Genomic DNA, 16,389 nt, shown 5'->3' with positions numbered 1-16,389 from the left:
CAGCCCAGTCCCGTTGTTTCCATTAAATTGTGGGCTTACCAAATTGTGTTACATATGCAGTCTCAAAGTTTAGAACTCGGGCAGTTTGCAGGATCACTCCAGTTTGTTAACTCCTCATGCTTTCCGACTATGCAAATTCTAGGTGGTTGAAACTAGTTGAGGGAAAAATCAACGCCTTTGGCTTTTCATTAGAGTCGTTTCATTCCCTCTTTCCCTATCAGAAGCTATTATAGCTGCTTGAAAACAAAGCTATTAGGAACAAGAGTATCGGGATATGATAACTGGGCTATGCGAGGAAAAAACGCGGTTCCCCCCCGACCCCAAGCTTATTCCAATTCGGAACAAGGACACATGGCCAATTATTTACAGTGGATCACCAACCCTAAATTAAGAAGAGCTTTAACGCTGGCCAGATTCAATCTAATGCCTTCTATGCTGCTCTGTGGCAGATATCAACAAATTGATAAACAGAGGAGGCTATGTCCATGCAACATGGGTCAGGTGGAGACACTTCTATCATACCCTCTTTCATTGTGTAGGTTTTGCAAAAATCAGAATGTCACAATCTGCACTTATCCCATTTCTGTATAATAATCTAACCGATGCTCTTAAGATACCTATGCTTTTGAACAACATGGATCCCATTAGTGTGCTTAGAGAATGTAGCAAAATTTCTGCTAACGATAATAGACGTAAGTCTAGATGAATGCCAATCAATGTCTATGTATTATGACCACATATAGCCAGCAGTAATTTTTCTAGCTTCTATCAGTATCCAATGACGTTTAAGTGAGTCAACTTAGCTGAAAGAATGTTTTATAGTTACAGAAGGACCATGTATATATTTTAGTACCAGTGTCTATGACTGTGAGCAATGGTGGGCAGGTTTTGTATGCTTGTTTTGTATGTTTATTTTATGCCAATAAAGGCTTGTTACTTACTTATGAAACAGAACAAAGGAAGTTCTTCCCGCAGGGGGGAAGGAGAATCTACGTGAAGCCAAATCCCAGAAGCAAGTTTTGCAAAGGAACCAGGAAAGCAAACTGCAAAGCAAAAGCTATATTTGCCACAGTGCTGAAAAAAAAATTGTATTTACAGTAAACTCTGTGACAAGGAAATCTGTGCTCTGAGCTCAAAGAGAAATCTGGAAAAAAGTCCATCTGCTCAGGCTGCACAATTTATCATATAGTTTCTCTAGAAGTTAACCACACAATTTCATGAGGATGGGGGGATGAGGGGGGAAGAGAATTAAAGGGCCAAGATTCTCAGTATACACTTGTACAAGGCCATCACAAAATGCACACAGGCACAATGACAAAGGCTCTTAATTTCACCTTTCCAGCATGGTGTAGTGCAGTGGTGGCGAACCTATGGCACGGGTGCCAGAGGTGGCACTCAGAGCCCTCTCTGTGGGCACGTGTGCACAGAGTTCATCATGTGCGGGGGGGGGAATCACCCCCCCCCACACACACACACACCCCTAGGCTGGCCTGGGCATGATCCTTTACCTGGGAGTAAGCACGGTTGCTGGCAATGGGGCTTGCTTCTGAGTAAACCCTCCTAAGGCAGTGATTCATCCATTCGAAGCGTTGCACAGTTGCTTCACCAAGCTTACTCCCGAGTAATGCACGCCTCAGAGCCAACCGTTTTTTCTAAACTAAAACCTCAGTATTCAGGTTAAATTGCCGTGTTGGTACTTTGCGATGAATAAGTGGGTTTGGGGTTGCAGTTTGGGCACTTGGTCTCGAAAACGTTCACCATCACTGGTGTAGTGGTTAAGAAAGGTTGACTCTAACCTGGTTTGATTCCCCACTGCTCCACGGGAGCAGCAGACTCTTATCTGGTGAGCAAGATTTCCTGCTCCTCCACATGAAGCCTGCTGGGTGACCTAGGGCTAATCACAGTTCTCTCAGAGCTCTCTCAGCCCCATATATACCTTACAAAGTGCCTGCGGTGGGGAGGGGAAGGGAAGGCAGCTGGGAACTGCCTGGAGACTCCTTAAATGTAGAGAACAAGTGAGGGGTATAAACCATACTCTTCTTCTTGCTGGATCGTACTGAGAGACGTGGCGTAGGAGGTTAAGAGCTCGTGTATCTAATCTGGAGGAACCGGGTTTGATTCCCAGCTCTGCCCCCTGAGCTGTGGAGGTTTATCTGGGGAATTCAGATTAGCTTGTGCACTCCCACACAGGCCAGCTGGGTGACCTTGGGCTAGTCACAGCTTCTCGGAGCTCTCTCAGCCCCACCCACCTCACAGGGTGTGAGGGGGGAAGGGCAAGGAGATTGTCAGCCCCTTTGAGTCTCCTGCAGGAGAGAAAGGGGGGATATAAATCCAAACTACTCCTCCTCCTCCTCCTCCTCTTCAATCCTTGTTCTCTGTACTAACACCTGAGAATTCAAATTACAACCTCTCCCTGATGCCACAGGGCCCGGAAAGTGTCACACAGCTCAAAATCTCAAGCTGACGGCATCCCTGTGTCTTTACAACTGTTTGGCAACTCCTTTTTTTGCATCCCACTATCCTTTTTTTGCATCCCATTATCCTTTGCAAAACAATTATGACGTCTTGCACACTTAATCATCTTCTCTTGCCGGAGCAAGTAATACTTTCCCATCTCGTTTTTCGTTCCTCTTGGTTGTCTACCTCTCCCCAACGTGGCGCTTCAAAATGCAGCTGGTTTTCTTTGCTTTGTGGATACTGAATGGTAGTATATAAGTGATTGGGGGGGTGGGGGGTGGGCTCCAGAAGACACAGGTTTTGTTTTCGTCTTTTAAAAGTTTTTATCTCATCGGTATTTTCTGTGCTGCTAAGCCAGTGACTTCGCTTCTTGTGACGCTCCGGGTCCTTGTTTTATTTCTTTATCTAAGATAAAACGTTTGTTAGTCACCTTTTGTCCTTACAGAGGTGACTTGCAACTTCGCACATTCTGTTTCTAGGCGTGAGCAAAACTTGGTGACACGCCAGCGAGGAGGGAATAGCCAGTGGTGGGATTCAAACAATTTAACAACTGGTTGTTTACGAGCACCATTTTAGCAACCGGTTCTGCCCAAGTCTTGCAAACCTGCTGAAGCCCATCACTGGGAATAGCTCAAGATATTGATAAATTATGAAGGTCACATGAAAGGAAAGGCTAGAGACCCCAACAGAAACAGCACAAGCCAAATATCTGCTCAGCAGCCTGAGCAATGTTAGAGTTTCTAGGGCAGGGGTAGGGAACCTGCGGCTCGAGAGCCGCATGCGGCTCTTCTGCCCTTGCACTGCGGCTCCACGAGCCAAGCCGCTGGCCCCATCCTTGCCCGCCCTGCAGGCAGCAGGGCGGACGCATCCATGCGCTTCTCAGAATGAACGGAGTAAAAGGTAAAAAAAACCAATATATACAGTGTTGTCTTTATTTTAAATGTCAAAAATTATTTGTGGCTCCAAGTGTTTTCTTTTCCCGTGGAAAATGGGTCCAAATGGCTCTTTGAGTGTTAAAGGTTCCCTACCCCTGTTCTAGGGTGTTCTGTGGCCATGTTCCAGTAGTACAGTGATGGCGAACCTTTTTGAGGCCGAGTGCCCAAATTGCAACCCAAAACCCACTTATTTATCGCAAAGGGCCAACACGGCAATTGAACCTGAATACTGAGATTTTAGTTTAGAAAAAATGGTTACTCGGGAGTAAGGTGTGCGTTACTCGGGAGTAAGTTTGGTGGTATTCGGTGGCTTTGCTTTGAAGCAACCATGCAACTCTTCCAATGGGTGAATCACGACCCTAGGAGGGTTTACTCAGAAGCAAGCCCCATTGCCAGCAACCGAGCGTACTCCCAGGTAAAGGATCGCGTTTTAGTTCTTGGCAAGAAAATCAGTGGGGTTTAACAGCGCTTAACAGGGTTACCTACACTTCTTCCCCAAAATTAGGTCTTCGGTTTAATGCTAATAATCGAGCCCAGTGGCCCAGGCCAGCCTAGATGTTTGGGGGGGGGGGGGCGATTTCCCCCCCACATGATGAACTGTTTGTGCGTGCCCACAGAGAGGGCTCTGAGTGCCACCTCTGGCACCCGTGCCATAGGTTCGCCATCACTGCAGTAGTATTTTCTCCTGACGTTTCGCCTACATCTGTGGCTGGCATCTGGAACATGGAAAACGCACAACATCCTAGTGATTCCAGCAGAGAAAGCCTTCGACAATACAATTTGAGAGTTTGTTGTGAATTAAATCCACAAACAGGTGCTGCAGCACAACATCCAAATCTAAGCTTTCTTCAACCAGGTAAACTTTTAAATTGCCTATTCGTGGTCCAAATCATATCTGCTCAGGCTCCTGTCCTCCTATCTAATCTTTCCCAAGAGAAACTCTCTCTGCATCCCTACACCAGCGTGGTGTAGTGATTAAGAGCAGGTGGATTCTAATCTGGAGAACCAGGTTTGATTCCCCACTCCTCCACCTGAGTGGCAGAGGCCTATCTGGTGAACCAGATGCGTTTCCACACTCCAGCATTCCTGCTCGGAGACCTTGGGCTAGTAGTCACAGTCCTCTCAGGAGTCACAGTCCTCTCAGGACTCATTCCTGCTCGGAGACCTTGGGCTAGTAGTCACAGTCCTCTCAGGACTCTCTCAGCCCCACCAACCACACCAGGTGTCTGTTGTGTGGAGAGGAAGGGAAAAGGAGCTTGTAAGCACACCCTTTGAGTCTCCTTACAAAAGAGAAAGGTGGGATATAAATCCAAACTCTTCTAGGAGCAGCAGTGGCGTAGTGGCTAAGAGCAGTGACTAAGAGCAGGTGCACTCTGATCTGGAGGAACCGGGTTTGATTCCCAGCTCTGCCGCCTGAGCTGTGGAGGCTTATCTGGAGAATTCAGATTAACCCAGGGGTAGGGAACCTGCGGCTCTCCAGATGTTCAGGAACTACAATTCCCATCAGCCTCTGTGGCCATGCTGGTAGGGGCTGATGGGAATTGTAGTTCCTGAACATCTGGAGAGCCGTGAGGTTCAAATTCTGGATTAGCTTCCACACTCCCACACACGCTTCTGGCTGGTGACCTGGGCTAGTCAGCTGGAGCCTCAGCCCCACCCACCTCACAGGGTGTCTGTTGTGAGGGGGGAAGGGCAAGGAGATTGTAAGCCCCTTTGAGTCGTCGTCTCCCCCTCCTCCTCCCTCCCCCCCCTCCCCTTCTTCTTCATTCTCTGACTGAACCAAACCAACGACTGGATTTTTGGTGGCTCTGAACCAGAACAGTTATCCAGTTTACAAGCCTGCGTGCAGCATTGCAAAGTTATACCTTCACCCCAGAGAGTAACCGGAATGGACTTTGTAAAGAAGTCAAGAGATTTATTAGCTCGTTGCCACGTAGCGCACATGACACACAGCTGTTACCAACGCCGCACCTTGAAAATGAATAGCAGGGTTATGGCAAGGTGCCCAACGATGGAGCAAAAATCAGCATGAATACACAACAGAAGGTTGGCCCCTGTTGGCAACTGGAGTTTGGACTGGGCAGACTTTTGCTCTGATTCAACCAAGCTGCCTTCCCGTTCCACCTCTCTTTATATGCCCCCTTTCTCTCCTGCAAGGAAACTCAAAGGCAATTCCCTTCCTCTCCCACAACAGACACCTTGCAGATAGATGGGCTGAGAGTCCTGAGAGAACTGTGACTAGCCTGCTGTCACCCAGCTGATGGTGTTGGGAGTGCACAGCACCTAGTTCCCCAGCTCAGCCTCCACAGCTCAAGTGGCAGAGCGGGGAATCAAACCCGGTTCTCCAGATTAGAGCGCACCTGCTCTTAACCATGACGCCACTGCTGCTGACTCACAGGCAGCAATCCGAACAAAAGAACATCAGAAGAGCTCTGCTGGATCAGAGTGAGGATCCATCTAATCCAGCACCCTGTTGTCGTCAAGCGACAGTTCTGTGGACCAATTCAGACTCTGTAACTTTGGGTTTAGAAGCCTTTATGGATAGACATCGGTCGGCCAGAGGAAAGAAGCCAGTTCTGAGAACTGTCTCGAATACCCAAGTATATCAAACTCCCCCCCCCCTTTGCCTTTCCCCCTCCCAATTCCACACCTCCATCCCATACTGCCCAGAGTTCTACAGAAAGGAATGCAAGACAGACTCAAGGTCAGGAAAACAGAGATAAAGGCGCCACCTGGCCCCAGGCACGGCTACTTCCTTACACCAGCCAAAAGCGTCCGTCACCCTCCATCACCATATCTGTCTCCCCCCCACCCCTCAGTTCACCCCTGATGAATGCCAGGCTCCGGCCTGACACCTGTCTCACCACACAGTGGCCAACCAATTCCTCTGGAGGTCCAACAACAGGGGAGATGCCAAGGCCTTGCCTTGATGTCACCTCCTAGCACTGGGATTCAGAGGTTGGCCATCTCTAAATAAGGAGAGTCCCTCTAGTCCAGGGATCTGCGCCCTGTGGCTCTCTAGATGTTAATGAACAGGGGCTGATGGGAACTGTAGTTCATGAACGTCTGGAGAGACACAGGTTGCAGACCCCTGCTCTAGTCACCGCATGTAGTGCGGTGATAGACCTCTCCTTGCTGACTCTGGCCCCGTTGTAAAGCTCTCTATGCTCAAGTGGCCATCACTGCACAGCAACGGTATAGTAGCAGTATGGCAACACACTATGTGTGCTTTTTTTTTTACTGCATTCTTCTTTAAGGAGCTCAGGGTGGCACATACAGGACATCCCGCCATTGCATACTCCCAACAACCCTGCAAGGTAGGTTAAACTGCCACTGACTGCAGCTGGGAATGGGCACGGCAGCTTTTTTGAAAAGAGAGGCAGGCAAGGTCAGGGACTTCACAGAGAGTCCCCTTTAAACTGGGTAGAACAGGGTAGGGGAACCTGCCTCGAGCCACATGCTCTCTGCTCCCTTGCACGTACTCCACGAAAGCCGAGCCGGGCTGGCTCCATCTCTGCCTCGCCTCTGCAGGCAGGTGGACGATCCATGCGCTTCTCAGAATGGTTTTGGAGTAAAAGGCTAAAAAACCCAATATATACAGTGTTATCTTTATTTTAAATGTCAAAAATTATTTGCGGCTCCAAGTGTTTTCTTTTCCCGTGGAAAACGGGTCCAAATGGCTCTTTGAGTGTTAAAGGTTCCCTACCCCTGGGGTAGAAGCATAAGCCAAAGCAGTCGCGGGTTCTTAGTTTGCACCAGCCTGTGATCAATACAAAGGGCTTTGCGTCCTGAGGCAGTTGAAACTGTCGGCATCCTCACCAGGCACCTGAAGTCTCTGCTGATCGACTGGAGCTTTTCCTTGCTACTGACAGCTTTTAGCGCACAAGGCGACTGCACTGACCCGTCCTCTTTGTTTTATTTCAACATAACGTGGAAACGTGTACTTGGCCGGGGTGACGTTGTGGGTTAGAGAGCCAGGCAAGGATCTTTGAGCCCCAAGCTCAAACACCCACTCACCTACGGAAGCGTGCTGGGCGACTTTGGGTCATTCATAGATTCTCAGCCCAGACTACAGGGTTGTTGTAAGGATACAACAGAAGAACAGAAGAAGAAGAGTTTGCATTTATGTCCCTCCTTTCTCTCCTGTAAGGAGACTCAAAGGGGCTGACAATCTCCTCTCCCTTCACCTCCCCCCACAACAAACACTCTGTGAGGTGGGCGGGGCTGAGAGAGCTCCAAGGAGCTGTGACTAGCCCAAGGTCACCCAGCTGGCATGTGTTGGAATGCACAACCTAATCTGGTTCCCCAGAGAAGCCTCCACAGGCTCGAGTGGCAGAGCGGGGAATCAAACCTGGTTCTCCAGATTAGAGTGCACCTGGTCTTAACCATGACACCACGCTGGTCCTCAGAGGTGAGAACAAGGATGCAAGCCGCTCTGGGTCCACACTGGGGGCATAAATAAAGTAAAATAAACATAAATGACTCAAGGATGCTGATGCCCTGGAATGAAAACCACAATAGCCACAAGGGCTACGGAACTCTGGCATGCCATCTGAAATGTCCACAGCACAAGGCACAGATGGGGCCGCCAACTCCAGGCTAAGAAATTCCTGGAGATTTGGGGGTGGGGCTTAGGAAGGGTCGGATTTGGGAAGGGGTACGACCTCAGCGGGGGACAATGCCACAGAGCCCAATCTCCAAAGCAGCCATTTTTCCCCCGGAAAACTTATTTCTGTCGTCCAGTGACCAGCTGTAGTTCCAGGAAGCCAGCAACCCTGACCCCAGGCCAGTTTAAAGGGGGTGGGGAGCCTCTGGCAAGAAACTGCCCGTTTTCTTACCTCATCAGCGTTTGGGGTGTCGCGGGTTCCTTGCCACCCTCTGCAAGCTGCAACTGGATCTGGCGCTGTTAATGTAATAACAAGTGTTTGTTTCCTTTCCACAGGTGTGTCTGTACCCAAACACAGCCATACTTCAGGCCTTTGACAACAGAGCCTCCAGGCTAAGGAAACCGGTTTAAATCTTCCTGATTGAGGCATCCGTGCCAAGTGCCAGCATGGCACGCCAGTTAAAAGCACTGGGCAGGAACTAATTCCAATCTCCGCTCTACCATGAAGCCTGCTGGGTGACCGTGGGTCCCGCCTCCCTGCGACACTCAGGAGAGGAAAGGAAGATACGCGCTCTCAGCTCCCCAGGAAGCAATAAAAACCGACCCAACAAGAGACACTGATTGCCGCATGCAACTTGTTAGATCAGGGGCCTGCAACCTGCGGCTCTCCAGATGTTCAGGAACTACCATTCCCATCAGCCACTGTCAGCATAGCCAACTGGCCATGGTGGCAGGGGCTGATGGGAATTGTAGTCCATGAACATGGGGAGAGCCGCAGGTTGCAGGCTAATCATGATCCTCTCGCAAGCGATTTTGCCAGCTAGCAGCTGAAGAGTTTGGATTTATATCCCCCCCCCTCTACAGGACACTCCCGGCCGGATAATCTCCTTGCCCTTCCCCTCACAACAAACACCCTGTGAGGTGGGTGGGCCTGAGAGAGCTCCAAGAAGCTAAGTATCAGCCCAAGGTCACCCAGTTGGCGGTGTGGGAGTGCACAGGCCAATCTGAATTTCTGAGAGAGCCTCCACAGCCTGTGGGCTTACAGAGCTGGGAACCAAACCCGGCTCCTCCAGATTAGATACACGAGCTCTTAACCTCCTACGCCACTGCTGGACAATAGTAAAGGAGAATATTACAACGCCTGGAGCTGCGACCACACACAAATCTAGTCCACCAGATAAGGCTCCGAAAAGATATTCTTGCAAGTAAGCTGGAAAGATGTGGACTCTCAATGACTTGGATAAGAAATAGAGACCATGTTCATCAAATGTGCAGATGATACCAAATTAGGACGGGGCAGCTAATACCCTGGGGGACAGGGGCAGGATTCAAAATTATCTGGACAGGTTGGAGAGCTGGGTCAAAACAAACAAAATGAATTTCAACAGGTTCTACACTTAGACAAAAAAAATGAAATGCACAGATATAGGATGGGTGACAACAACACTACATGCAAAAGGGATCTGGGGAGTCTTAGTAGACCACAAACTGAACTTGAGTCAGCAGTGTGATCGCGGCAGCCAAGAAAGCTGATGTGATTCTGGGCTGTATCAATAGGAGTATAGTGTCTAGATCGAGGGATGTAATTGTACCTCTCTATTCTGCATTGTTTAGACCTCACCTGGAATACTGTTTCTGCAATTCAAGAAGGATATTGACAAGCTGGAACATGTCCAGAGGAGGGCAACCAAAATGGTCAAAGGTCTGGAATCCATGCCCCAACAGGGAGAACTTAGGGGAGCTGGGGTTGTCTTTGTCTTGAGCAGCCGAAAGCGTTGCTGGAGTGGCATTTATTTATTTTTATTTATATACTTTCAGCTTTTATACTGTCTCCTTCAGGCCCTACATGATAGCTATGTTTAAATATTTGAAGGGATGTCATGTCGAAGAGGGAGCAAGCTTGTTTTCTGCTGCCTCAGAGATTAAGGACGTGGAGTAATGGATTCAAGGTGCAGGAAAAGAGATTCCACCTAAACATTAGGAAGAACTTCCTGACAGTCAGGGCTGTGCGACCGTGGAATTCACTGCCTTGGAGAGTGGTGGAGTCTCCTTCTTTGGAGGTTTTTAAAGAGAGGCTGGATGAACATCTGTCAGGAGTGCTTTGATCGTGTGTTCCTGCATGGCAGCGGGTTGGACTTGATGATCCTTGGGGTCTCTTCCAACTCTATGATTCTACGTATATCTCAGTCTGAAGGTGGTAGAGGTGTTGCTATATTGTGTGGCTGCATAGGGACACACTGTGTTATTGTGCAGGGTCAACTGTACTCAGGTCTTAGAGACCAACCAGATTTTCAGGGTATGAGCTTTCAAGAGTCAAAACCCTGGAAAACAGTTTGGACAAAGAAAGCTCTGACTCTTGGAAGCTGCTACCCTGAAAATCCAGTTAGTCTCTAAGGTCCTAGTGGACTTGAATGTGGCATTGCTGCTGCAGACTAAACATGGCTACCCTGCAGAAACTATATGGGATAGGATGATCATTCAGGTACCCTGCTCCCTGACCTTTGGTCTTTAACAGTTGAAAAAGGGTTTGAATCAGACCCAGAAACCAGGACCCCTTCCGCGCATTACGAGCAGAATAAGACTCTTGCACTTTCAATCCACTTCAAATTGCCCTTTGCAGCAGAGATTTTACTGTGCTTGAACTAGTAAAAATCCACATTCAAACAATTACGTGAAAGTGGATTGAAAGCACTGTATTTTGCATCGCGAGGAAGGGGCCAAGGAGATACTCTACAGCGTAGTTCCCCTTTTTGATATCCAAGGCTAACGTAGAGTCACTGAAACATTGCGTTCCAGTTAACAGCCTCACAGGAAGGCAAGCTGCCCTTCAATGCTCAGAAGTTTTAAAAGGGATTGAAAACCGCTCGTTTTTACTGTGGGCACCAGCCTTGCAAATACCAGGTCGCGGAGCTGTGTTGGTCTGAAATAAGAGAGCTACATTCAAATCCAGTGACACCCAGCAGACAAGCGAGATTTTCAGGACAGATTTTGAGAGTCAAAAATCCTCTGGCTGAATTTCTTCCACTGTTTTGATTGTTGAAAGCTCACCACCCCCACCCCCCACCCCCCGGAAAACAGCCGTTTCCCCCAGACACACAATGTGTCCCTGTTGTGTCTCTTGACTCTCTTCTTCCTAACACCTTCAGACAGAGATCTGTGAGTTCCCTATTCCGACTCACGTCTGAGTTTGGACTCTCAAATTATCCCCACAATCTTGCAAGTCTCTAAGGTGGGATGGATTCGAATCTAGCTCTGAAGAAGGGAGCTTTGAAGGCCAACAATTCATCCCCCACAATCCTACAGGTCTCTAAGGTGGTACTGGATTTGAATCTAGCTCTGATGAAAGGAGCTTTAACTGCCAAAAGCTCATAACCCACCCCAAATCCTGCAAGTCTCTAAGGTGGGATGGATTCGAATCTAGTTTTGACAAAGAGAGCTTTGCGGGCCAAAAGCTCATGTCCCCCCAATCCTGCAGATCTCTAAGGTGGCACTGGATTTGAATCCAGATCCGATGAAGTGAGCTTTGAGGGCCAAATAAACTCATGGCCCCCCCAATCCTGCAGATCTCTAAGGTGGCACTGGATTAGAATCCAGATCCGATGAAGTGAGCTTTGAGGGCCAAATAAACTCATGGCCCCCCAATCCTGCAGGTCTTTAAGGTGGTACTGGATTCGGATCCAGATCCGACGAAAGTGTATTGGAGGGCCAAATAAACCTCATGGCCCCCCCAATCCTGCAGGTCTTTAAGGTGGTACTGGATTCGAATCCAGATCCGACGAAGTGAGCTTGGAGGGCCAAATAAACTCATGGCCCCCCAATCCTGCAGGTCTTTAAGGTGGTACTGGATTCGAATCCAGATCCGACGAAAGTGAGCTTGGAGGGCCAAATAAACTCATGGCCCCCCAATCCTGCAGGTCTTTAAGGTGGTACTGGATTCGAATCCAGCTCCGCCAAAGAGGAGAGTGAGAAGCGGAGGGCCAAATCAAACTCATGCAGCCCCCAATCCCTGCAGGTCTTTAAGGTGGTACTGGATTCGAATCCAAGATCCGGCGAAGTGAGCCCTTTGAGGGCCAAATGAAGCTCATGGCCCCCCAATCCTGCAGGTCTTTAAGGTGGTACTGGATTCGAATCCAGCCTCGGCCAAGTGAGAGCTTGAAGAGGCCAAAATAGGGAACTCATCAGCCCCCCCAATCCTGCAGGCCTTTAAGGTGGTACTGGATTCGAATCCAGATCCGACGAAGTGAGCTTTGAGGGCCAAATAAACTCATGGCCCCCCAATCCTGCAGGCCTTTAAGGTGGTACTGGGTTCGAATCCAGATCCGATGAAGTGAGCTTGGAGGGCCAAATAAACTCATGGCCCCCCAATCCTGCAGGTCTTTAAGGTGGTACTGGATTGAATCCCAGCTCAGGCCATCGGTGAGCTTTGAGGGCCAAATAAACTCATGGCCCCCCAATCCTGCAGGTCTTTAAGGTGGCGTACCTGGATTGAATCCAGATCGGGCGAAAGTGAGCTTGGAGGGGCCAAATAAACTCATAACTTAAATCCCTGCAAGGTGTTTAAGGTGGTACTGGATTGAACTTAGATCGGTAATTGAGCTTGGAGGGCCAAATAAACTGTGGCCCCCAATCCTGCCCAGGTCTTTAAGGTGGTACTGGATTCGAACCCAGATCCGACGAAGTGAGCTTTGAGGGCCAAATAAACTCATGGCCCCCCAATCCTGCAGGTCTCTAAGGTGGTAGTGGGTTCGAATCCAGCTCCGACGAAAGTGAGCTTGGAGGGCCAAATAAACTCATGGCTTTAATCCTGCGAATAACTGCGGTGGCACTGGGTTGGAATCTAGCTCGGCGAAGTGAGCTTGAAAGGCCAAACAAACTCATGGCCCTGAAATCCTGCAGGTCTTCTGGAATTGGTTACTGGATTGAACCCAGATCCGACGAAGTGAGCTTGGAGGGCCAGAAATAAACTCATGGCCCGCCAAATCCTGCGGAGTCTCTAAAGGTGGTACTGGTCCGAATCCAGCTCGGCGAAAGTGAAGCTTGGAGGGCCAAAATAGCTCATGGCCCCAATCCTGCAGGTCTTTTAAGGTGGTACTGAGTTAGAATCCAGATCCGACGAAGTGAGCTTGGAGGGCCAAATAAACTCATGGCTGTCCCTGCAGGCCTTTAAAGGTGGTACTGGTCCGAATCCAGATCAGTGAAAGTGGCTTGAAGGGCCAAATAACTCATGGCCCCAATCCTGCAGGGCTTTAAGGTGGTGATACTGGTTAGAATCCAGATCGGCCGAGTGAGCTTGGAGTGCCAAAATATTTTAATCCTGCAGGTCTTTAAAAGGTGGTACTGGTTAGAATCCAGATTGACGAAAGTGAGCTTGAAGAATTGGCCAAATAAACTCATGGGCCCCAATCCTGCAGGTCTTTAAGGTGGTACTGGATTGAAGATCCAGATCCGGCGAGTGAGAAGCTTGAGGGCAAATAAACTCATGCCCCAATCCTGCAGGTCTTTAAGATTGGTACTGGATTGAATCAGATCGGCGAAGTGAGAAGCTGGAGGCCAAATAAACTCATGGGCCCCAATCCTGCAGGTCTTTAAGGTGGTACTGGATTCGAACCCAGATCCGACGAAAGTGAGCTTGAAGGGCCAAATAAACTCATGGCCCCCCCCCAATCCTGCAGGTCTTTAAGGTGGTACTGGATTCGAATCCAGATCCGCTTGAAAGTGAGCTTGAAGAGCCAAGCAAACTCATACTAATCCTGCAAGGTCTTTAAGGTGGTACTGGTTAGAATCCAGATCCGACGAAGTGAGCTTGAAGGCCAAATAAACTCATGCCCCTCCCAATCCTGCAGGTCTTTAAGGTGGCACTGGATTGAGACAGATCGGCGAAAGTGAGCTTGAAGGGCCAAATAAACTCATGGCCCCCCAATCCTGCAGGTCTTTAAGGTGGTACTGGATTCGAATCCAGATCCGACGAAAGTGAGCTTGAAGGGCCAAATAAACTCATGGGCCCCCCCCAATCCTGCAGGTCTTTAAGGTGGTACTGGATTCGAATCCAGATCCGACGAAAGTGAGCTTGAAGGGCCAAATAAACTCATGGCCCCCCAATCCTGCAGGTCTTTAAGGTGGTACTGGATTCGAATCCAGATCCGACGAAGTGAGCTTGAAGGGCCAAATAAACTCATGGCCCCCCAATCCTGCAGGTCTTTAAGGTGGTACTGGATTCGAATCCAGATCCGACGAAAGTGAGCTTGAAGGGCCAAATAAACTCATGGGCCCCCCCCCAATCCTGCAGGTCTTTAAGGTGGCACTGGATTCGAATCCAGATCCGACGAAAGTGAGCTTGAAGGGCCAAATAAACTCATGGCCCCCCCCCCAATCCTGCAGGCCTTTAAGGTGGTACTGGATTCGAATCCAGATCCGACGAAAGTGAGCTTGAAGGGCCAAAATAAACTCATGCCCCCCCCCAATCCTGCAGGTCTTTAAGGTGGTACTGGATTGGTCCAGATCCGTTGAGAGTGAGCTTGAAGAGGACCAAATAAATAATGCTAATCCTGCAGGTCTTTAGATTGGTACTGGATTGAGATCCAGATCCGGCGAAGTGAAAGCGGGGCAAAATAAACTCATGCTAATCCTGCAGGTCTTTAAGGGTGGTACTGGATTAGTCAGATCGGCCGAAGTGGAGCTTGAAGGGGCCAAATAAACTCATGGCCCCCCAATCCTGCAGGTCTTTAAGGTGGTACTGGATTCGGATCCAGATCCGACGAAAGTGAGCGAAGGGCCAAATAAACTCATACTAATCCTGCACGGTGCTTTAAGGTGGCACTGGATTGGGCGAGATCGGCGAAGAGGTGAGCTTGAAGGCAAATAAACTTTCATGGCCCCCCCAATCCTGCAGGTCTTTAAGGTGGTACTGGATTGAATCCAGATCCACGGCGAGTGAGCGAAGGGTGGAAATAAACTCATGGCCCCCCCCCAATCCTGCAGGTCTTTAAGGTGGTACTGGATTCGAATCCAGATCCGACGAAAGTGAGCTTGGAGGGCCAAATAAACTCATGGCCCCCCCATCCTGCAGGTCTTTAAGGTGGTACTGGTTGAGATCCAGATCGAAAGTGAGCTTGAAGGACGACCAAATAAACTCCATGGCCCCAATCCTACCCAGGTCTTTAAGGTGGTACTGGATTCGAATCCAGATCCGACAAAAGTGAGCTTGAAGGGCCAAATAAACTCATGGGCCCCCCCCAATCCTGCAGGTCTTTAAGGTGGTACTGGATTCGAATCCAGATCCGACGAAGTGAGCTTGAAGGGCCAAATAAACTCATGGCCCCCCAATCCTGCAGGTCTTTAAGGTGGTACTGGATTCGAATCCAGATCCGACGAAAGTGAGCTTGAAGGGCCAAATAAACTCATGCCCCCCCCCAATCCTGCAGGTCTTTAAGGTGGTACTGGATTCGAATCCAGATCCGACGAAAGTGAGCTTGAAGGGCCAAATAAACTCATGCCCCCCCCCAATCCTGCAGGTCTTTAAGGTGGCACTGGATTCGAACCCAGATCCGACGAAAGTGAGCTTTTGATTCTTGAACCCTCCCACCCCTAAAATCTCGGTGGTCCTGAACCTAGCTCGGACGAAGCCTCACGGCTCCCCAAATTCGAACACAGCCCCTCCCGCAAACGCCTGCGAGACGGACCAGCAGCGCCGGGCTCAGCAGGCAGCCGCTTCCACCGGGCTCCTCCTCCTGCTGCAGGGGAGGGGGGGCTGCACAGAGTTTGCCACCAGGACCCCGCCCATACCTGGTTGGCGACGTCGGCGGGAAGCCCCCGGATGAGGACTTTGCGCCGGTTGCGGAACTGCCGCGCGCTCCTCTCCAGGCGGCTCCGGATCTCGGCCGGCTCCAGCGCGGGGAGCTCCTCTTCCGGGGCCGAGCCGGGCTCCGGGCTGGGGGGGGAGCCGGCCGTGGCCCCCGCCGCCGAGAGCGTTCTTGTGGCCGCCGCCGCCGCCGCCGCCATCTTGGCCAGAGCCGCCCTCTTCCTCCTCCTCCGGGCGAAAACCATAGAGAGGGAGGCGCGCGAGGAAGACAGAACGGCGGCGGCCGCGTTAACCCGCGGGGAGTGATGAAACCACTGGAAGCTCCGGAGAATCGTCCAATGGGAGAAGAGGGGCGGGCGGCCTGGAGGAGGCGCTTGATGCGGTGCGAAACACGTGGTGCTGGCCGAGGAGGAAAAGCGCCCTACAAATGTCGTCAATGCGTTTGTTATACGTTGAGTGAAAATGTTTCAAAGAAACGAAATGTTTCAAATAAAGCACTGAGTAAAATGCTTCAAATAAAATAACATTTCCAAGAAAACATTGAATAAATTGCTTTAAATAAAGTAATATCTCCAATAAAACATTGAATAAAT

At 49.8% G+C, this 16,389-nt stretch overlaps 1 protein-coding gene across 6 annotated transcripts in view; it reads right to left on the bottom strand.

Annotated features, from left to right (window-relative positions):
- The window catches only part of RAVER1 (ribonucleoprotein, PTB binding 1), a 75,106-nt gene extending 59,079 nt beyond the window's left edge, over positions 1-16,027 (bottom strand). For all 6 annotated transcript variants that reach the window (XR_007243996.1, XR_007243997.1, XR_007243998.1 and 3 more), the window contains exon 1: positions 15,781-16,027. Coding sequence is in view for 2 of the 6 variants with exons in the window: in XM_048490609.1 (XP_048346566.1) it covers positions 15,781-15,996 (216 nt within the window). In the remaining 4 variants the exon portion in view is untranslated. The remainder of the gene's footprint in view (positions 1-15,780) is intronic.
- Positions 16,028-16,389: the final 362 nt, after the last annotated feature.

The sequence above is a fragment of the Sphaerodactylus townsendi genome, linkage group LG03, assembly GCF_021028975.2.
Source record: "Sphaerodactylus townsendi isolate TG3544 linkage group LG03, MPM_Stown_v2.3, whole genome shotgun sequence".
Classification (NCBI taxonomy): Eukaryota; Metazoa; Chordata; class Lepidosauria; order Squamata; family Sphaerodactylidae; genus Sphaerodactylus; species Sphaerodactylus townsendi.
This window is presented reverse-complemented; position numbering and strand designations above follow the sequence as displayed.